Below are 23618 nucleotides of genomic sequence, written 5' to 3' on the forward strand. Positions count from 1 at the left end.
CCCCCCCGTGGAAATTTGGACCCCTCAGATAGGTCTCTGGATCCGCCACTGGTCTTGAACTACTAAATGAACAGGTTCAAAATTGGGAGTCTCCCTCCTAAATAGGGAGAGGATGATGTAAGTATGCAGAATGTTTTAATATATAGAAAAAAAAACTAGTTTTGGTACATTAATATGACATATTGATTTTCAGAATATAATTTACACGATTAACTGGTTGGTGACACCTGTTACAAGATTGAATTCATGATAATGTTGCTATCAGGCTCTGTTGAGGATCTGACATCCTGCTATAAACCTGTTCAATATTACTGGGAAATTTGTTATCATATGACACAGACATTTAGAACCAGAAGACGCTCGCAAACTTTTTACTTACATGATTAATGCTTTTCAACACAACACAAAGACTCACCAAATTGACAGTTGTCAGCTGATATAATTTTCATTGAAAGATGTTTACACATTTTGTGCTGGTTTCAGTAAACCAATTATAATTATAATTAATTTTTGAATCAAAGAATAACATTTTTGCCAAAAATAAATGTTGGGCAACTTAGAAAACTCTAGTTGTTGTTTTTATTGAAAGGTTAATTGTTTCACAAATGGAGAGACGGCAGATTACTGGAACGATTAGCAGTCAGATGGAATGACATGAGAACATACTCTTACATTACAGGTGGTACTGAGTTCACAGAATTATGAGTTAGGTACAGAAGAATCTGCTGAATTTCATTGTACAATGTCCCTCCTCCCCNAATTTGTCAGATGGACCACAGCCAAAATAAAATAAAATTTGATAAACCCACCATCTCTGATGCAGGATTAAGTGTGGACATAAATAGAAATAAAGGGAAAAACCCACAACTGATCAGACTTATAGTAACTGTAAGTGTACTTTGATTCTAATACACTACGTTCAACCAAACATGAAGCATTTATCATATAAAACTGAACACCTATGTATGGGCGTGGCCTTCGATGGTCAACTATTTTATTAAAGGAACAAGTACATGAAATACAAAGGGCCCCTGCCCCATCCTTCTTGCCTTCGCCCTTCTCTTCGTCCTGAATCCGGTCCTGGCAGGCGCTAGGAATTCCCTTTATAGAATCATCCCTGGAGTTCGTGCCTGTCCCAAGGAAAACAGAGAAATTTCATAATTCTATGATTTAACAAAAGGAAATATAATTTCTTGAAGTGAATCGATGAACCGTCAAGACTCGAATGACCATGTTACCCTCAAACTACATTTGTTACTCTATAGACACCCATGTCACACCTGTAACACGTGCGGTTACGCGTTACCCGCCTCGCCTCACGCGGCTACCTGTGTCACCTTGGCCTCATATCCGGACACTAGTACACCTGTAATACCTGCACTACATACATTACGGTATACCGTGACTATAATAAATACATTTATTGTAGCACAGTCAAAACTAAGTACAGACCCACCAATCATTGGTTAGTACATGTGGATCAATGCAACAGAGAAAAAAAGGAACTAAGGCAGTTTCAGAGTATTTGGAAATACCAGGTCACAGTGCAAAATCTGGCTTGGGGTTATTTTCTTGTTTGCTGTTATAAAGTGGCCATGCTGGCATAACTTGACTAGATCTGTTCCCATCAGGTAAAAATATACCATATTTATCCTATTTAAGCCCAAGGGGCCAACACATAATCACTGACTGAAAATACGGAGGGTGGGCTTATTACAGGACAACACTTAATCTCTGACTGAAAGTAATGGGATGGGCTTATTACAGGACAGCACATAATCTCTGACTGAAAGTAGGGGGTGGGCTTATTACAGGACAACACTTAATCTCTGACTGAAAGTAGGGGGTGGGCTTATAACAAGACAACACATAATCTCTGACTGAAAGTAGGGGGTAGGCTTATTACAGGACAACACTTAATCTCTGACTGAAAGTAGCGGATGGGCTTATTACAGGACAACACATAATCTCTGACTGAAAGTAGCGGGTGGGCTTATTACAGGATAACACAATCTCTGACTGAAAGAAGGGGGTGGGCTTATTACAGGACAACACATAATCTCTGACTGAAAGTAGGGGGTGGGCTTATTACAGGAAAACACATAATCTCTGACTGAAAGTAGCGGGTGGGCTTATTACAGGACAACACAATCTCTGACTGAAAGAAGGGGGTGGGCTTATTACAGGACAACACATAATCTCTGACTGAAAGTAGGGGGTGGGCTTATTACAGGACAACACATAATCTCTGACTGAAAGTAGGCGGTGGGCTTATTACAGGATAACACATAATCTCTGACTGAAAGTGGCGGGTAGGCTTATTACAGGACAACACTTAATCTCTGACTCAAAGTAGCGGGTGGGCTTATTACAGGACAACACATAATCTCTGACTGAAAGTAGTGGGATGGGCTTATTACAGGACAACACATAATCTCTGACTTAAAGTAGGGGGTGGGCTTATTACAGGACAGCACATAATCTCTGACTTAAAGTAGGGGGTTGGCTTATTACAGGACAGCACATAATATCTGACTTAAAGTAGGGGGTGGGCTTATTACACGACAGCACATAATCTCTGACTTAAAGTAGGGGGTTGGCTTATTACAGGACAGCACATAATCTCTGACTGAAAGTAGGGGGTGGGCTTATTACAGGACAATGAAACCGCTTTGTTGGTATTTCTTCCTTATAACTGCGATATGTATTGGTGGGCATATTACCAAGTATGGGCTTATTGCCGGAAAACATATGGAATATACAATATTTTTTGAAAATAAACCTGTTTTCCGATTCCATTAAGTAATAAAGTTAATAATAAATTTTATCTTCGAGTCTTGGTAAGCATTTCTTTCTTACAAAAATTCCTGTAACTGTCATATAATATAATCAAATACCAGTTTTATGGGGTCTCTTGTACTGTACATACATTTTCTTCCATTTTGATTAAGGGAAATAATCCAAGATGGCGATCTCCCAGAATCGTCGATCTTTTCCTGAAATTTTTTTCTATACCTGTGTATTTTACGCACCCTCCACTTTGGGTATTAAATTTCTGAAAAAAAAGTGCGCAAATTACATGGGTTTTTACGGTACACCATAATGAGTAACATCAAGTTAAAATGTATTACACATTGTATCATTGTTATTATCATAAATATTTGGTTAAAGTCCTTCTCTTCAAAAGTATTCCATATAAATCAAATATTGCAGAATTACAGGATTATAGTTCAATTATTGTTTGAAGTTTGAATACATTTTGTATTTACAAAAAAATCCAACTTAGAAGCTGGATGTGTTTCCAATGCTACACTTTACCATTGTTGCTATTCAGGAATTATAATGCACAAGATTCATTGAGGGAGATCTCCCTCATTCCACATTTCCAATAAGGGAGAGAGTGCTTGAAATGCTACTGAAACAGTTTTGCTCAATTTATCTTTCCCTTTTTAAGTATCAAAATAACTCCAAAAAGCATTCAGATTGATTCTGACACACCTGTTATGATCATTACACACACCCTGCAGTAACTAGGAGGTCATTTGACCACAGAATGTAGATTTCGAGTTTGTGTGAGTTTGGACTTAAATGAGGGAGTTTCGAGAAAGATTGGTAAATTTTGAGGGAGCTTTGAAAGCTATGAACATTTAAATGAGAGATAAATACCTTGACAGGGGAAGTAATCCAAAACAAGTAGTTATTTTGTTGCTTAATAATTTGAGGTTCTTATATACCACTTTATCACAACTTTAATAGTTCGTAGGTCGTCTCAAAGTGGTTCACAAATTATTATCCGTGATTATAGGGCCTTTGCAACCAGCCAATATTTTTCTCAACTCCCTGAGGAGCATACAGCCGGTGCTGCCATTTCAGCGCTCACAGCTAGAATTCAACAATTCGAGCACTGCCCAACCACGTACTCATTTACAGCTGAGTAGACTGGAACAGGCGGAGTAAAGTACAAAATGTATCTTGGTCAAAGATACAACACAGTGCTGTGCCGTGACTTGAATCTGCAACCCTTTAGTCATGAGCCCGGCGACCTACCACTAGACTACCGTGCCTCCTATAGCCCCGCATCCTACCACTAGACTACCGTGCCTCCTATAGCACCGCGTCCTACCCCTAGCCTCCCGTGCCTCCTTTAGCCCAGCGCCCTCCCACTAGCCTATCGTGCCTCCTATAGCCCAGCATCCTACCACTAGACTACAGTGCCTCCTATAGCCCCACGTCCTACCACTAGACTACCGAGCCTCCTTTAGCCCAGCGGCCTACCACTAGACTACCGTACCTCCTATAGCCCCACATCCTACCCCTAGACTACCGTGCCTCCTATAGCTCAGCGTCCTACCACTAGATTACCGTGCCTCCTTTAGCCCGGCGTCCTACCACTAGACTATCGTACCTCCTATAGCCCCACATCCTGCCACTAGACTACCGTGCCTCCCATAGCCCCACATCCTACCACTAGCCTACCGTGCCTCCTATAGCCCAGCGTCCTACCACTAGACTACCGAGCCTCCTATAGCCCCACATCCTGCCACTAGACTACCGTGCCTCCTATAGCACCACATCCTACCACTAGACTACCATGCCTCCTATACCCCCACATCCTACCACTAGCCTACCGTGCCTCCTTTAGCGCAGCGTCCTACCACTAGACTATCGTGCCTCCTATAGCCCAGCGTCCTACCACTAGACTACCGTGCCTCCTATAGCACCGCGTCCTACCACTAGACTACCGTGCCTCCCTTAGCTTGCATGATCTTCTATATATAAGGGAGATTATACACCAAGTAGAAAAAGAAAGAGTTCTGAAGTGTTAAGTCTAATCTTTTCAGCTTTATCTGGTGCAGTGATACCTTTACCTTAAACATTTAATCAAGGTTTACAAATATATATATATATATATACATACATAGGTTTTGACACAGATTTAGACTTTTTTTTTAAATCACAAAAGATATGCTTGCAATAAAAAAATTCTCAAACAGAAATATGTTGTATCTGTTACAGATAAATGGATGGAGTATGGTACAGAGTGAGATATGAATCAGATTTTATCAGCAGCTTGACTTTCTGTATACAGTCCCTGGTCAGATGAGGGTCATTGTGTGACTTTGACCGAAGTGATAACATGGCCCTGCCCAGAGCTGTCCGTGAATGGCTGTCGGAGTATAAGGTAAACAGACGTTTTTGTATCTGCTTAAAAAAATGAAAAAAAAATCTGAACATTTTGTAAAATTACTGATTTTCATGGCAGTGACCAGGCTGCAATGTGACCTCATCAGCTTGTAGAGCATAGGGTGATGATAGTGTCGCCATATTCAGACAACACAGTAACTGTTATAGACATAAAATACAATGTAAATATTTGAATTGTTCACATGTGTAATGTTATAATGGGACAGAAATGATGTGACGTCATGAAATAAGAAAACTTCGGATCCATGATGTGGAGCCTGCTGACGAGATTTAATCAAAATAATTTGTTTGAAAGATGTGATTTTTATTTTTCAGCACATGTAAACTAATGTTTGATAAAATACGGTACATTTTTTTTTTTTTTTTACTGCTGCAAAAAGAGCTCAGGGAATATGTCAATATTTTCAAAACGGTAGCCAATCAAAACACTTTATCATGGTTTCTGAGCTAGCCTCAGGATTTCCAAGTGGAAGCAAAAAACTTTGCAAGCAACAGGTTTAACCAAAAACACCCAAATGGAATTTTCCAAGTGCACTGTTGGACATAACAGAGTCTTGTGCATTCACTAATTACATGTATGCAGACTTTTTTTTATACCTCCAGTGGAAAACAAGCCTTTTTTTTTTGCCTTAACGCAATGCCATGCTTTGTAGAAATGTTAATACAGTTCATGTTCTACGTGCTCAAAAGTCACAAATACTGAAAGAGGATTACAGAGATGAGCAGTATTTGTCTAAAATCAATGCTGTAAGCCGATCAGGATACATCAGGTTGTAGTAGGACTGTGAGACGGGGACATCATTGTTATGTAAAAAAATTAAATTTAGGTCTGATTGTAGTACACTGTACATGTATTGTGTATTCCACCACGTTTGTGATGTAACAACACTTTTCATTGGTTAATAATTGGACGTTGGGCCATGTCTATGTCTGTATTATTTTCCAACAAACCAACGCTCTTCCATAAACCTCCCCCTAGTTTTCCAACAAACCAACGCTCTTCCAAAAACCTCCCCCTAGTTTCCCTTGTCAAATGATAGTAAATGTACATGCATTTAATTTGTATGTATTCTAAGATTTGCTTACCAGCAAAAAACGTTTCTATTCAACCTCTAGGTCTACTTAAAATCTGTCAAGCTTACAGCATAGGTGACTTGTCCAAATTGGCTCTGACACATCCTGGAGGCAAAGGGTAAAACCCCACTTGAGGCTGAGGGGTGGGGGTCCATCACTGGAGGCTGAGGGGTAGGGGTCCATCACTGGAGGCTGAGGGGGAGGGGTCTTATCAATAGAGGCTGTGGGGGGGGGGTTCATCACTGGAGGCTGAGGGGTGGCGTCCATCACTGGAGGCTGAGAGGTGGGGGGCTGATCACAGGAGGCTGAAGGGGAGGGGTCCATCACTGGAGGCTGAGGGTAGGGGGTCCCTCACCGGAGGCTGAGTGGTGGGGGTCCCTCACTGGAGGCTGAGGGGTGGGGTCCATCACTGGAGGCTGAGGGGTGGGGTCCATCACTTGAGGCTGAGGGGTGGGGGTTCATCACTGGAGGCTGAGGGGTGGCGTCCATCACTGGAGGCTGAGAGGTGGGGGGCTGATCACAGGAGGCTGAAGGGGAGGGGTCCATCACTGGAGGCTGAGGGTAGGGGGTCCCTCACCGGAGGCTGAGTGGTGGGGGTCCCTGACTGGAGGCTGAGGGGTGGGGTCCATCACTGGAGGCTGAGGGGTGGGGGCCTATCACTGAAGGCTGAGGGGGAGGGGTCCATCACTGGAGGCGGAGGGTAGGGGGCCCCTCACCGGAGGCTGAGTGGTGGGGGTCCCTGACGGGAGGCTGAGGGGTGGGGTCCATCACTAGAGGCTGAGGGGTGGGGTCCATCACTAGAGGCTGAGGGGTGGGGTCCATCACTGGAGGCTGAGGGATGGAGTCCCTCACTGGAGGCTGAGGGGGGGGGCCATCACTGGGGGCTGAGGGGGGGGGGTCATCACTAGAGGCTGGGGGGGGGGGTCCATCCCTAGAGGCTGAGGGGTGGGGTCCATCACTAGAGGCTGAGGGGTGGGGTCCATCACTGGGGGCTGAGGGGGGGGGGTCATCACTAGAGGCTGGGGGGGGGGGTCCATCCCTAGAGGCTGAGGGGTGGGGTCCATCACTGGGGGCTGAGGGGGGGGGGTCATCACTAGAGGCTGGGGGGGGGGGTCCATCACTGGAAGCTGAGGGGGGGGGTCCATCACTAGAGGCTGAGGGGTGGGGTCCATCACTTGAGCCTGAGGGGTGGGGGTCCATCACTGGAGGCTGGGGGGTGGGGTCCATCACTAGAGGCTGAGGGGTGGGGTCCATCACTGGAGGCTGAGGGGTGGGGTTCATCACTAGAGGCTGAGGGGTGGGGTCCATCACTGGAGGCTGAGGGGTGGGGTCCATCACTGGAGGCTGAGGGGTGGGGGTCCATCACTGGAAGCTGAGGGGTGGCGTCCATCACTGGAGGCTGAGGGGTGGGGGTCTATCACTGAAGGCTGAGGGGTAGGGGTCCATCACTGGAGGCTGAGGGGATGGATCCATCACTGGAGGCTGAGGGGTCGTGTCCATCACTGGAGGCTGAGGGGTGGGGTCCATCACTGGAGGCTGAGGGGTGGCTTCCATCACTGGAGGCTGAGGGGTGGGGGTCCATCACTGGAGGCTGAGGGGTGGGGTCCATCGCTGGAAACTGAGGGGTGGGGTCCATCGCTGGAGGCTGAGGGGTGGGGGTCAAGTAAAGGAAAGTTAAACCTTCAAAACCCTTCTTCTTCTGTAGGAATAAATGGGTTTTGTTCAAAGATCATCCATGAGCCACATACATATTCATAAACATGGGGACTGAGTTTTACATAAATGGAAGGTGTTGTCTCCATGGGGCCCCAATAGAGGAAATAGAGGTAAAATGTTTAATTCCATCTTCTTTTGTAGGAAAAAAAAGATTTTTTCCAAATTTGTGTTAAAGCATCCTTTGACCAAGGGAACTCAATGTTTTATAAACTAAGGGGTGTGTCTCCTGCTTGTTTTACAAAATAAATAAAGTTTACAAATATTGAGCAAAATGGGCAAATTTAATCAGAACTTGGAAATAGTTGAGATCCCTATTCCTTTATTCATATATCATTACTCAACCTCATTCGACAAATACAATCATCATCCTACCAGAACTTGCCCTAGGGTCCATTCCTAACCAAGGGATAGGATCCAATAGGAAATCAGGCCATACATTTGAAAGGCTTGAGATCCCCACCCTATTACCATAAATATACAGTTGGTAGTTATGGAGAGACAAATACATATTTGCTTCTGGAGTTTGTCCTGGGTTCCATCCACACCCCAGACCCCTATGTCAAAATTTATCCATGCTACGACATGTTGCTCATGTGTCCCTCCTCACCCCAGGGGTGAAGCCAAACATTTGGCTATAATTTGAAAGCCATGGCCTTCAAACACACTCATTGTGAGACAAACACATCCATGCTACCTGGATTGATCCTATCATTGGTCTGTCCCCATCCCAGGGGACTTGTTCCTTTGTCATAACATGGAAACTGTATAACAATTGCTTGTCCTATAAAGATGAATACAGATATGCCACTAAGGTTGGCCCCTGTGCCCAGCCCTGCCCCTGGATAGTTCCTGGATCACAACATGGAAACAGTAAAGATCTTCACTCTATAACCATATGTATAGTTGCTGGGTTTGAAGAAAAGTATACATGCATTCATGCTACCATAATTGCCCAAGGGGTCCTGCTGGCCTCTGGGGACTCATTTCTTTGGTCTTTACATATACCCACACATATATAACCTGCTTACTGGGCATGAAGAGATGAAGATCTGCTTCCTGTGAAGCATCTTCTCCTTTTGACCAAGGAATCAATTGTAAAGGACGAATGTAGTAACCCATGGCAGGCCGGGCACATGTACAGTGGGTGTTAAGGCATTAGACATACAAGGCATCCTTAGTACTGCACCCTGGATGCTGAGAGCCAGAGCCAAAATTAGGGAATATTTGTAGTATTATATATAATTAGAAAATTGTGCTATGGTTACATAAATAACCCGGTGAGGGATACTGGGTTTCTTGTGCAAATATGGTTTCATATATTGTTTGTTCTAATTATTTCAGGCCTTATCTACAGATGAACTGCCAAGCTATGTGTCGACTGTAAGGCAGAATGAGGAACTGGTCACCAACCTGTATTGTCTGTTTGATAGTCTACCCTCACTCGAGGTAAGTTACAAATCTGTATTGTCTGTTTTATAGTCTACCCTCACCCGAGGTAAGTGACAATCTTTATTGTGTGTTTGATAGTCTACTGTCGGTTTGATAGTCTACCCGCACTCGAGGTAAGTGACGTTCTGTATTGTCTGTTTGAAAGTCTATCCTCACTCGAGGTAAGTTACAAATCTGTATTGTCTGTTTCATAGTCTACCCTCACACATGGTAAGTGACAATCTTTATTGTCTGTTTGATCATCTACCCTCACTCGAGCTAAGTGACGATCTGTATTGTCTGTTTGATAGTCTACCCTCACTCATGGTAAGTGACAATCTGTATTGTCTGTTTGATAATCTACCCTCACTCGAGGTAAGTGACAATCTGTATTGTCTGTTTGATAGTCTACCCTCACTCGAGGTAAGTGACGATCTGTATTGTCTGTTTGATAGTCTACCCTCACTCGAGGTAAGTGACAATCTGTATTGTCTGTTTGATAGTCTACCCTCACTCGAGGTAAGTGACAATCTGTATTGTCTGTTTGATAGTCTACCCTCACTCGAGGTAAGTGACAATCTGTATTGTCTGTTTGATAGTCTACCCTCACTCGAGGTAAGTGACAATCTGTATTGTCTGTTTGATAGTCTACCCTCACTCGAGGTAAGTGACAATCTGTATTGTCTGTTTGATAGTCTACCCTCACTCGAGGTAAGTGACAATCTGTATTGTCTGTTTGATAGTCTACCCTCACTCGAGGTAAGTGACAATCTGTATTGTCTGTTTGATAGTCTACCCTCACTCGAGGTAAGTGACAATCTGTATTGTCTGTTTGATAGTCTACCCTCACTCGAGGTAAGTGACAATCTGTATTGTCTGTTTGATAGTCTACCCTCACTCGAGGTAAGTGACAATCTGTATTGTCTGTTTGATAGTCTACCCTCACTCGAGGTAAGTGACGATCTGTATTGTCTGTTTGATAGTCTACCCTCACTCGAGGTAAGTGACAATCTGTATTGTCTGTTTGATAGTCTACCCTCACTCGAGGTAAGTGACGATCTGTATTTTCTGTTTGATAGTCTACCCTCACTCGAGAGCGCTATATCAAATGTTGTATATTATTATTATTATAGCTAGATAGGGCGCTACATCAAATGTTGTATATTATTATTATTCTAGCTCGATAGGGCACTACATCAAATGTTGTATATTATTATTATTCTAGCAAGATAGGGCGCTATAACAAATGTTGTATATTATTATTCTAGCTAGATAGGGCGCTATATCAAATGTTGTATATTATTATTATTTATTAACGACTTCTTCTGAATAACTGAGAGGTCTAGGGTGATGATATTTGACCAGTAACATGCTTGGATGAAGGGCTACCAAGTTTGTTCAAATAAATGACCTTGATTTATATTCAAGGTCACTGGGGTCAAATATGTTTAAAACCTTTAAACGACTTCTTCTGAATAACCAAGAGGCCTAGGGTGATGATATTTGGCCAGTAACATGCTTGGATGAAGGGCTACCAAGTTTGTTCAAATAAATGACCTTGATTTATATTCTAGGTCACAGGGGTCAGATATGTTTAAAACCTTTAAACGACTTCTTCTGAATAACCGAGAGGCTGGGATGAAGGGCTACTAAGTTTGTTCAAATGAATGACCTTTGCCCATTTTTTCTGAATTAGTTTAAAGTTTAAGTCAAGACGCTGATATTTTGCCTGTAGCTTTATTTTAGTCCTCTTTTAAGGTTACAATTGTTAGATTAATACCAGGTGAGTGATGCAGGCCCATTGGGCCTCTTGTTTAATACCCCATGTTTCATTTGCCACCTGTATTGATGCCAACATTTCTCACTGCCCCCTTTCCCTTAAGACTTTCTTTCTATGTTGCCCTCAGTTTATCGCCAATCCCTTTATAACGCCAAAGTTTCATTGGCAATCAAATGGCTTTACTGTGTTATGGAAATAACACTTTTGTCAAAAAATAAAGTGACATCGTTACAGCAACTTCATTTCTTTAAAGATTTTGATCAAACTTTTTACAAATGTCAAGTATGAGAATACCTCACTCAAATTTTGCTTATATTTCAGGTCAAGGTAACTGATCACTGTTTATCTAATAATCAACAACAAATTTGCATGAAAGCAAGGGCATTCACGTCTTACATTTTTGTACATATTTCGTAAATAGTGATATCATATGACTGATTCAGGAGCTCTAGGCCCTTTGTTTTATGACAGAAGGAGGATGTGTGAATATTGACATGTTTAAGATTTACTATACAAAGCATTACATATGTTCTGAAATGTACTGAAATGTACTGATCATTTCGTTGAAAACTTTGTTTTCAGTCGCTGGAGCCGGTGTACCATCAGCTGTTTGAGTTTTCCCGGTCCCGGGAGTCGGGACTGAAGAGATTCACCCTGGAGTTTGTACCCACCCTTATCTGGCTCTATCTCTCATCTCTCAGTATCAACGGCAAAAAGGTAGGTCATTATTGATTAACATTCAGTTACAGAGTTTACTGACAAATCTATTTCAGCAATGACATTTTATCAAGAGCAGAAAGAGTCTTATGGTTCCTTAATAGTACACGTAGCTTGTGCAGCAGAGTTTTGGTTTTCCTGAGAGTTTCTGTCGTTATATTTTGTGTCTATTTTGTAGTCTACTGCTGTACCGATTATAATGTAAGGAAAGTTCACTATGTCGGGAAAACTCAGCATGCATCGCCTGGTCCAATAGTGGTTAAGTGGCCAAGTGGTTAAGGTGTCTGACATTCTGCTACCACTAGCCCTCCACCACTGGGTCGCGGGTTCGAGGCCTACATGGGGCAGCAGCCAGGTACTTGCTGTAGGTCGGTGGTTTTTCTCTGGGAACTCCGGCTTCCCTCCACCACCAAAACCTGGCATGTCCTTAAATGACCATAGCTGTTAATAGGACAAAACACAAACAAACCAAACCTGGTACGTCCTTAAATGACCGTAGCTGTTAATAGGACGTAAAACAAAAACAAACCAAACCTGGCACGTCCTTAATTGACCATAGCTGTTAATAGGACGTAAAACTAAAACAAACCAAACCTGGCACGTCCTTAATTGACCATAGCTGTTAATAGGACGTAAAACTAAAACAAACCAAACCTGGCACGTCCTTAAATGACCATAGCTGTTAATAGGACGTAAAACTCAAATAAACCAAACTGATAGATGGATTGAATTACAATCAAAAGCAAGACAAGGAAATTATGCTAGACACACATATCTGGTGTTATCTCTAAATTACTATGGAATGTTTGTTATGCATGGATTGTCCTGTATATCTTGAAAATTGCCATTTTTCTAGAGCTGGGAAAAATTGACAGATACATGTGCGAGTCCATTAAGATAATTTTAGCTTTGAGAATTTATTCACCAGGCCCCATTATTCTGATCAGTATTAATTGGTTGAAGATTTGATGGTGTAATTATATCTGTCTCGGGAAAAGCATAGAAACTCATGAAAAAATCCAACCTTGTATGGTTTAACTGTAACGATCCTATCTCCAATTTCTTGAAGTAACTGAATATTGTCAGTGTTGGATGTTTTTTTTCTAATTGTGAATTTCTCTCGGGAAATTTGTTAAAAAGGACCTGGATTTATAATGAGCCTATTTGGACTAAACAGGTACAGAATTTGTGTATCTTTTGAAATTACCGGATTCTTACTAGTCCATGAACTGAGACAGGCAGTGGAAAATCACAGCATCTGTTGGAGTTACCTCCCTTCCAGTGATTTTTAACAGTAGCAGTAATGCATTAAATATAAGAGTTTCTTCCCCTTGCCTGTTATTTGTTCCTACTACCAGAAACTTAGCTATATTCTAAAACAATCATATCAGCAGAAAGTCAAGACTCTATCATAGTCATAATAGAAACAAAAAAGATGCAAGCAATATTAATTACATGCAATTTAACGTTGTTTTTTTAAAGAAAAACATCAAAGCTGGATCCAAAACTGTCAAAAAACAAGCATATATCTATCTCTTGTAAGACCTTCCTTAGAGTATGCCTGTCCTACCTGGGACCCACACACCAAATCAGACATAAACAAAATTGAAATGGTTCAATGTAGAGCAACCCGTTATGTCTCCAACATGTTTAGAAACACATCCATCGTTGGGGACATGCTAAACACCCTAGAACGGCACTCTTTAGCTGATAGAAGAAAAGATCAAAGGCTTACCACTCTCTACAAAAAATGACTTGATAACTATAAGGAAAATTCCACTCGTTCCACCAAATCGCATCTCCCGCCATTCCCATGAAAATTCTTGCAAAACACAATGTAGAAAATTTCTTTTTTCCCAAGAACTATTTCTGACTGGAACAACTTACCGCGACATATCACCTCTATTGATTCTCTTGATTCCTTCAAATTAGCACTTTCTCACATTTATTAGACCTCTTGTTATACAGTTTGTATACAGTTTTTAACCTGCGTAGCTCTCTCTCTCTTGCCAACTATCTTCAACTTGTTGAAGTTTGGCAGTATCAGCTAGACAAAGACAAACAACAGTTGGGCAGTATCAGCTAGACAAAGACAAAAAACAGTTGGGCAGTATCAGCTAGACAAAGACAAACAACAGTTGGGCAGTATCAGCTAGACAAAGACAAACAACAGTTGGGCAGTATCACCTAGGCAAAGACAAACAACAGTTGGGCAGTATCAGCTAGTCAAAGACAAACAACAGTTGGACAGTATCAGCTAGACAAAGACAAACAACAGTTGGGCAGTATCAGATAGACAAAGACAAACAACAGGTGGGCAGTATCACCTAGATAAAGACAAACAACAGATGGGCAGTATCACCTAGGCAAAGACAAACATCAGTTGGGCAGTATCAGCGAGATAAAGACAAACAACAGATGGGCAGAATCACCTAGGCAAAGACAAACAACAGATGGGCAGAATCACCTAGGCAAAGACAGACAACAGTTGGGCAGTACCACCTAGACAAAGACAAGCAACAGTTGGGCAGTATCGCCTAGACAAAGACAAAAAACAGTTGGGCAGTATCATCTAGACAAAGACAAACAACAGTTGGGCAGTATCACCTAGACAAAGACAAAAACAGGCGTCTGTTAGGATCATACAAAAGAAACAGAAATTTTTAGTCAAGCATATTTCACAGAAGAGTAAGGTTAGTGTTATATATATTACCAGGGAGTTAGGTTTGTGTCATATATATTACCAGGGAGTTAGGTTTGTGTCATATATATTACTGGGGAGTAAGGTTTGTGTTATATATATTACCAGGGAGTTAGGTTTGTGTCATATATATTACCAGGGAGTTAGGTTTGTGTTATATATATTACAAGGGAGTTAGGTTTGTGTTATATATATTACCAGGGAGTTAGGTTTGTGTCATATATATTACGGGGGAGTTAGGTTTGTGTCATATATATTACCGGGGAGTTAGGTTTGTGTCATATATATTACTGGGGAGTTAGGTTTGTGTTATATATATCACCGGGGAGTTAGGTTTTACAATATATCATTTTGAGTTCAAGGTGTTTGATCCAAAATCAATAGCTGAATTCTTATTGTCTATTTAATACAGTTGATCAATTTTCTTTTGTTTTCCATATGGAAAATTTGACGTTAAAGAATTTTCTGAAGTTAAGTAATGTTTTTGAAACTGAGGTCTTCTGTTACTGATCAGCTGTTACGGAGGTGTTTAGTCCCCACTGTGAATTGTGGGTAATTAGCACCCTGCTACAGGTGAGATGTACTGGGTCTGTGAACTGTTTGCTGGCAGTGCTAATGAAATGAGGTGAGAAGGCATCTGGAGTTCAAACTCTCAGCTGTATTCATTACCTTAATGTAAATAAAAATGATGAAGTTTTTCCCTTTTTAGCTTTTACAACAAAGAAGAATGTTTTCTTATGATTCACTTGTAACGTATATTTGATGTTCCAAGACTGACATTATGTTGGGCCAGTTTCAATATTGAGATTCATTGTTTTAGAATCCCTTTAAATGTTGGAAACTTGCAGGGCGAAGGTGAAACTAACAGGGCTTTGTGTGGCTATAGACAGCTGTTTTACTGTTTAAGTCCTGCTAACATTACTGTGGCTACAGGAGAGGTGAGAAAACAGTATGAATGGCATACATGGTTATGAGACAACAGGTGGTTGTCAGTAGTAACAGGCAGTGATGCTGTTGGGTAGATTTTAAACTACAGCCCATTCTTATGGAATTGTAGCTGTATTTTCTAAAAATCATTTCTTTTACCCCACAATAGTATGGTAAATGGGGATATCCTACATTTCATTAGGTACTGTCTCACAGAAGACTAGCACAATCCTTACCCCAATGGGATGTAGCTTTACAGGGATATCCTACATATCATTAGCTACTGTCTCACAGTGGACTAGCACAATCCTTACCCCTATGTGATGTAGCTTTATAGGGATATCCTACATTTCATTAGCTACTGTCTCACAGAGGACTAACACAATCCTTACCCCAATGGGATGTAGCTTTACAGGGATATCCTACATTTCATAAGGTACTGTCTCACAGAGGACTAGAACAATCCTTACCCCAATGTGATGTATAGCTTTACAGGGATATCCTACATATCATTAGCTACTGTCTCACAGAGGACTAGCAAAATCCTTACCCCAATGTGATGTAGCTTTACAGGGATATCCTACATTTCATAAGGTACTGTCTCACAGAGGACTAACACAATCCTTACCCCAATGTGATGTGACTTTAGGGGGATATCCTACATTTCATTAGTTACTGTCTCACAGAGGACTAGCACAATCCTTACCCCAATGTGATGTAGCTTTACTGGGATATCCTGCATTTCATTAGCTACTGTTTCACAGAGGACTAACACAATCCTGACCCCAATGTGATGTAACTTTACGGGGATATCCTACATTTCATTAGCTACTGTCTCACAGAGGACTAACACAATCCTTACCCCAATGTGATGTAGCTTTACTGGGATATCCTACATTTCATTAGCTACTGTCTCACATCGGACTAGCACAATCCTTACCCCAATGTGATGTAGCTTTACGGGGATATCCTACATTTCATTAGGTACTGTCTCACAGAGGACTAGCACAATCCTTACCCCAATGTGATGTAGCTTTACGGGGATATCCTACATTTCATTAGGTACTGTCTCACAGAGGACTAGCACAATCCTTACCCCAATGTGATGTAGCTTTACAGGGATATCCTACATTTCATTAGGTACTGTCTCACAGAGGACTAGCACAATCCTTACCCCAATGTGATGTAGCTTTACAGGGATATCCTACATTTCATTAGGTACTGTCTCACAGAGGACTAGCACAATCCTTACCCCAATGTGATGTAGCTTTACAGGGATATCCTACATTTCATTAGGTACTGTCTCACAGAGGACTAGCACAATCCTTACCCCAATGTGATGTAGCTTTACAGGGATATCCTACATTTCATTAGGTACTGTCTCACAGAGGACTAGCACAATCCTTACCCCAATGTGATGTAGCTTTACAGGGATATCCTACATTTCATTAGGTACTGTCTCACAGAGGACTAGCACAATCCTTACCCCAATGTGATGTAGCTTTACAGGGATATCCTACATTTCATTAGGTACTGTCTCACAGAGGACTAGCACAATCCTTACCCCAATGTGATGTAGCTTTACAGGGATATCCTACATTTCATTAGGTACTGTCTCACAGAGGACTAGCACAATCCTTACCCCAATGTGATGTAGCTTTACAGGGATATCCTACATTTCATTAGGTACTGTCTCACAGAGGACTAGCACAATCCTTACCCCAATGTGATGTAGCTTTACAGGGATATCCTACATTTCATTAGGTACTGTCTCACAGAGGACTAGCACAATCCTTACCCCAATGTGATGTAGCTTTACAGGGATATCCTACATTTCATTAGGTACTGTCTCACAGAGGACTAACACAATCCTTACCCCAATGTGATGTAGCTTTACGGGGATATCCTACATTTCATTAGGTACTGTCTCACAGAGGACTAGCACAATCCTTACCCCAATGTGATGTAGCTTTACAGGGATATCCTACATTTCATTAGGTACTGTCTCACAGAGGACTAGCACAATCCTTACCCCAATGTGATGTAGCTTTACAGGGATATCCTACATTTCATTAGGTACTGTCTCACAGAGGACTAGCACAATCCTTACCCCAATGTGATGTAGCTTTACAGGGATATCCTACATTTCATTAGGTACTGTCTCACAGAGGACTAGCACAATCCTTACCCCAATGTGATGTAGCTTTACAGGGATATCCTACATTTCATTAGGTACTGTCTCACAGAGGACTAGCACAATCCTTACCCCAATGTGATGTAGCTTTACAGGGATATCCTACATTTCATTAGGTACTGTCTCACAGAGGACTAACACAATCCTTACCCCAATGTGATGTAGCTTTACGGGGATATCCTACATTTCATTAGGTACTGTCTCACAGAGGACTAGCACAATCCTTACCCCAATGTGATGTAGCTTTACAGGGATATCCTACATTTCATTAGCTACTGTCTCACAGAGGACTAGCACAATCCTTACCCCAATGTGATGTAGCTTTACAGGGATATCCTACATTTCATTAGGTACTGTCTCACAGAGGACTAACACAATCCTTACCCCAATGTGATGTTGCTTTAGGGGGATATCCTACATTTCATTAGGTACTGTCTCACAGAGGACTAGCACAATCCTTACCCCAATGTGATGTAGCTTTACAGGGATATCCTACATTTCATTAGGAACTGTCTCACAGAGGACTAATACAATCCTTACCCCAATGTGATGTAGCTTTACGGGGATATCCTACATTTCATTGGGTATTTTCTCACAGAGGACTAACACAATCCTTTCCCCAATGTGATGTTGCTTTAGGGGGATATCCTACATTTCATTAGGAACTGTCTCACAGAGGACTAACACAATCCTTACCCCAATGTGATGTAGCTTTAGGGTTATTTTAAAATTAACAATTTAAGGATATGACAAACATTAGCGACACCCAAATGAACACTTTACATTCCTACATGCTTGCTGTATAGGATGTCTCTATGCTACACGTATAAGTATGGGAGACAAAATAACTGGAGAATACGGTCTCCTACATGATTGATGAAGTTATATTCCTCCCCTAGTGGCTGAGATCTCAACCTGAGAAAGAAGATCTTTAATTGCCAAACCTGAGGCTTGCAAAATGTTTGGCTACTGCAATGTTTTTCCCCATCTCACCCACAGGAGAAAATGTTTCTTTTTCTCTTACCCTGTTGATCAAGAGTGCCCAACATTGATGTTTCATGTTTAACTCATTCAACCCTGAAACTTCATAATGAACTATTCCAACCTTTGAATTTGAAGAGTTTGAATGTGTCTTCAGAGGTGAATGAGTTAATGATAATCATATAATTGGTTTAACTGGGGAATCCCCCCCTCTCAGCCCTAAGGTGAGACAAGGATATGTCAGGAAAAATATGTCACACACAGGTCACGGAGATAGAGATATCCTACATACGAAGGTCACGGAGATAGAGATATCCTACACACACAGGTCATGGAGATAGAGATATCCTACACACACAGGTCATGGAGATAGAAATATTCTACATACACAGGTATAGGAGATAGAGATATCCTACACACACAGGTCAGGGAGATAGAGATATCCTATACACACAGGTCACATAAATAGAGATATCCTACACACACAGGTCAGGGGGATAGAGATATCCTACACACACAGGTCACGGAGATAAAGATATCCTACACACACAGGTCACGGAGATAGAGATATCCTATACACACAGGTCATGGAGATAGAGATATCCTACACACACAGGTATGGGAGATAGAGATATCCTACACACACAGGTCAGGGATATAGAGATATCCTACATACACAGGTCATGGAGATAGAGATATCCTACACACAATACACACACAGGTAAGGGAGATAGAGATATCCTACACACACAAAGGTCATGGAGATAGAGATATCCTACATACGCAGGTAAGGGATATAGAGATATCCTACATACACAGGTCAGGGAAATAGAGATATCCTACATACACAGGTAAGGGAGATAGAGATATCCTACATACGCAGGTAAGGGATATATAGATATCCTACATACACAGGTAACGGAGATAGAGATATCCTACATACACAGGCCAGGGAGATAGAGATATCCTACACGCACAGGTCACAGAGATAGAGATATCCTACACACACAGGTATGGGAGATAGAGATATCCTATACACACAGGTCACGGAGATAGAGATATCCTACATACACAGGTAAGGGAGATAGAGATATCCTACATACACAGGTCACAGAGATAGAGATATCCTACACACATAGGTCAGGGAGATAGAGATATCCTACACACACAGGTAAGGGATATAGAGATATTCTACACACACAGGTCAGGGAGATAGATATATCCTACATACACAGGTAAGGGAGATAGAGATATCCTACACACACAGGTAAGGGAGATAGAGATATCCTACACACACAGGTCACAGAGATAGAGATATCCTACACACACAGGTAAGGGAGATAGAGATATCCTACATACACAGGTCACAGAGATAGAGATATCCTACACACAATGCACACACAGGTAAGGGAGATAGAGATATCCTACACACAATACACACACAGGTCATGGAGATAGAGATATCCTACATACACATGTCACGGAGATAGAGATATCCTACATACACAGGTCATGGAGATAGAGATATCCTACACACACAGGTATGGGAGATAGAGATATCCTACACACAATACACACACAGGTCATGGAGATAGAGATATCCTACACACAATACACACACAGGTCATGGAGATAGAGATATCCTACATACACATGTCATGGAGATAGAGATATCCTACACACACAGGTATGGGAGATAGAGATATCCTACACACACAGGTCACAGAGATAGAGATATCCTACACACACAGGTAAGGGAGATAGAGATATCCTACACATACAGGTAAGGGAGATAGAGATATCCGACACACACAGGTATGGGAGATAGAGATATCCTACACACACAGGTCACGGAGATAGAGATATCCTACATACACAGGTAAGGGAGATAGAGATATCCTACACACACAGGTCACGGAGATAGATATATCCTACACACATAGGTAAGGGAGATAGAGATATCCTACACACACAGGTATGGGAGATATAGATATCCTACACATACAGGTATGGGAGATAGATATATCCTACATACACAGGTATGGGAGATAGAGATAGTCAGGGGGATAGAGATATCCTACACACACATGTCACGGAGATAGAGATATCCTATACACACAAGTCATGGAGATAGAGATATCCTACACACGCAGGTATAGGAGATAGAGATATCCTGCACACACAGGTATGGGAGATAGAGATAGTCAGGGGGATAGAGATATCCTACACACACATGTCACGGAGATAGAGATATCCTATACACACAGGTCACATAAATAGAGATATCCTACACACACAGGAATGGGAGATAGAGATATCCTACATACACACGTAAGGGAGATAGAGATATCCTACAGACACAGGTCACGGAAATAGAGATATCCTCCACACACAGGTCAGGGATATAGAGATATCCTACACACACAGGAATGGGAGATAGAGATATCCTACATACACACGTAAGGGAGATAGAGATATCCTACCCACCCAGGTATGGGAGATAGAGATATCCTACACATACAGGTATGGGAGATAGAGATATCCTACACACACAGGTATAGGAGATAGAGATATCCTACACACAATACACACACAGGTACAGGAGATAGATATTATCCAATACACACAGGTAAGGGAGATAGAGATATCCTACACACACAGGTATGGGAGATAGAGATATCCTACACACACAGGTAAGGGGGATAGAGATATCCAACACACAGGTTTAAGAGATAATATATGTTTTTTTGAGTTCTGATACGAAGCTTTTCAATTCAGTAGTAATTTGTGCTTTGATGAACAAGTACTTGTAATTTGTTTTCCCATTTGAGCAATAATTCTTTGCGTATTAGATCAAATGGCCAACCTCATTTACTTAAAAGAGGTTTCGTGTGTTTCACTAGGGTCTGGCTGCAGACAATGTTCTCTGTAATAACACTGTCTTAGTTTCAGGCTATATACTATTGATGAGCATGCTGAAGTACCTGTAATATTTTAATCGTCCTTATTTCGAGGGCTCAGGGTCGGATAGGTAATTATTTTCAGGTAATTCAGTTCTCTTTGATGTTCAAGCTGAAATATTTAAATAATCTTTTGTTCTTGCAAATGTCATCATTATTAAAATTCAAACGGCGTCGTTGATTAACTGCTGTGTTTTGAGTTTCTGTAGTATAGGAGTCTTACATATCTTGACTGAAGCAATGACTTCAAACAGGCTGCTTCTCAGATTAACCAGAGTGGAATGGGATAAGTTGACCTACTTGATTACCCGATTGACCGTATTCACTGTTAGGGACCAGTAGTGATTTCTAAGTCTGTATTTTGTCTGTATGTTACCAGGAGTCAGTGATTTTTTTACTTCCATTTTACAACAACCTGATCCTTTGCAATTGGGAAAATACAAGATATCGTGCGCGGAGCGCCAAAGGCGCGAAGCCATGTTGGGGGGTTCAAGGTGATCCCCCCTGGAAAAAAATTGAATTCTAGAAGCTCCGAGGTGCATTCTGATAATTTTTGTAGAAAATTAATTGCTATTAAAAAATGACCTATGTCTTTATTCATTTTTGTTTCTATTTAAAATTTGTAACAAATTCTTTACAAAGTGTAAGATGAAAATCAATGACAAAAGGTAGGAATTTTTGAAATCATAATTTTAATAAAGTTTAACAAGGTACCACCAAATCAATCTCTTCTTTGTCCACTTCTCCATTCTGTGACAGAGGGGTTACTGAACTTGGAGATATAGAACCTGAAAGGAACAGGGAGGCAGTAAAGGTAATATTTATGTGTGTTGACTTTATCCTTAAGCAACAGCTGGCAATTTGCGAGACAACAGAAAAAATGGTGCGTTTCCTAGTTGACCTTTGGGTAAAGGACATGAAAGACTAATTGGATGTGTCACAGGTGAAGTATTTGTCATACAACAGTCACGCAGATGTGTGTCTCGCAACACTTTACGAAAAGCAAATTCCGATTCTGAAAGATGGTAAAGAGTTTTCACTCCTAGCAGATAAAAGCGCAAATCAGGCACACACGAGTCAACTAAGCAAATGACGAGATCGTCTCTGTGTCCACAAGACTTTGTAGCTTCCTTGAATGCATCGCTTATTTTAGTCAGTCCTTTGGAATCAATTTTTCTGATGTTTTTAGTGAAGTATTTTCAATAATGCAACATGGTGTAGAACTGGATGAAATTCCGATGACCATATCAACGATATCATGACCTAGATTCGAATCTTCAGATTTGACTTCTCTTCCCTCGCTCAGAAACAGAAAATTTCTGATCGCGGAAGTTATTATCGTTCAGGAGAACGACTTATATATTTCAACATACACTTTAGACATGTTTTGATAAAATAATAGATTTACAACAATAAGCAAACAAAGACTAAATTAACAGGTGTTCTATTTGGGAACAAATGTTTTTATTTTGGGAAAATACGTAACTTTCAGACTAGGGGAAGCAGCCGATAGACGGCTGTAGTTCAGTCCAAAAAACCCCACTGGAAGTATATTCTGCTAACACTCTAACAACACCCAATCCTATCCCCCGCATTGTCACTAATCCTATCACTATCACTACACCCAACCCTATCCCCCACATTGTNAATAGCTCTATACACTCTATGTCCTGTTTAACAAGCTTTGCCTCAAGGATTTCTTATACTTTACTAGGTTTATAGAAAATACTTTGTTTGTTCTCAACGAACAGCTTCACATCTGGTTTCGACCCAGTCAAGTTCCTTTATAGTCCTCGCTACCTGCTCCATCGACCCAGTCAAGTTCCTTTACAGTCCTCGCTACCTGCTCCATCGACCAAGTCAAGTTCCTTTAAAGTCCTCGCTACCTGCTCCATCGACCCAGTCAAGTTCCTTTACAGTCCTCGCTACCTGCTC

General features: G+C 41.4%; 1 protein-coding gene across 1 annotated transcript in view; it reads left to right on the forward strand.

Moving 5' to 3' along the window:
* Positions 1-23618, forward strand: part of LOC110442222 (hyccin-like) — a 112622-nt gene that overhangs the window by 1805 nt on the left and 87199 nt on the right. The window contains exons 2-4 of the mRNA XM_021485714.1: positions 5017-5182; positions 9337-9441; positions 11786-11920. Of these exons, the coding sequence (XP_021341389.1) occupies positions 5138-5182; positions 9337-9441; positions 11786-11920 (285 nt within the window). The 5' untranslated portion in view covers positions 5017-5137. The remainder of the gene's footprint in view (positions 1-5016; positions 5183-9336; positions 9442-11785; positions 11921-23618) is intronic.

The sequence above is a fragment of the Mizuhopecten yessoensis genome, unplaced genomic scaffold (assembly GCF_002113885.1).
Source record: "Mizuhopecten yessoensis strain PY_sf001 unplaced genomic scaffold, ASM211388v2 scaffold716231, whole genome shotgun sequence".
Lineage (NCBI taxonomy): Eukaryota > Metazoa > Mollusca > Bivalvia > Pectinida > Pectinidae > Mizuhopecten > Mizuhopecten yessoensis.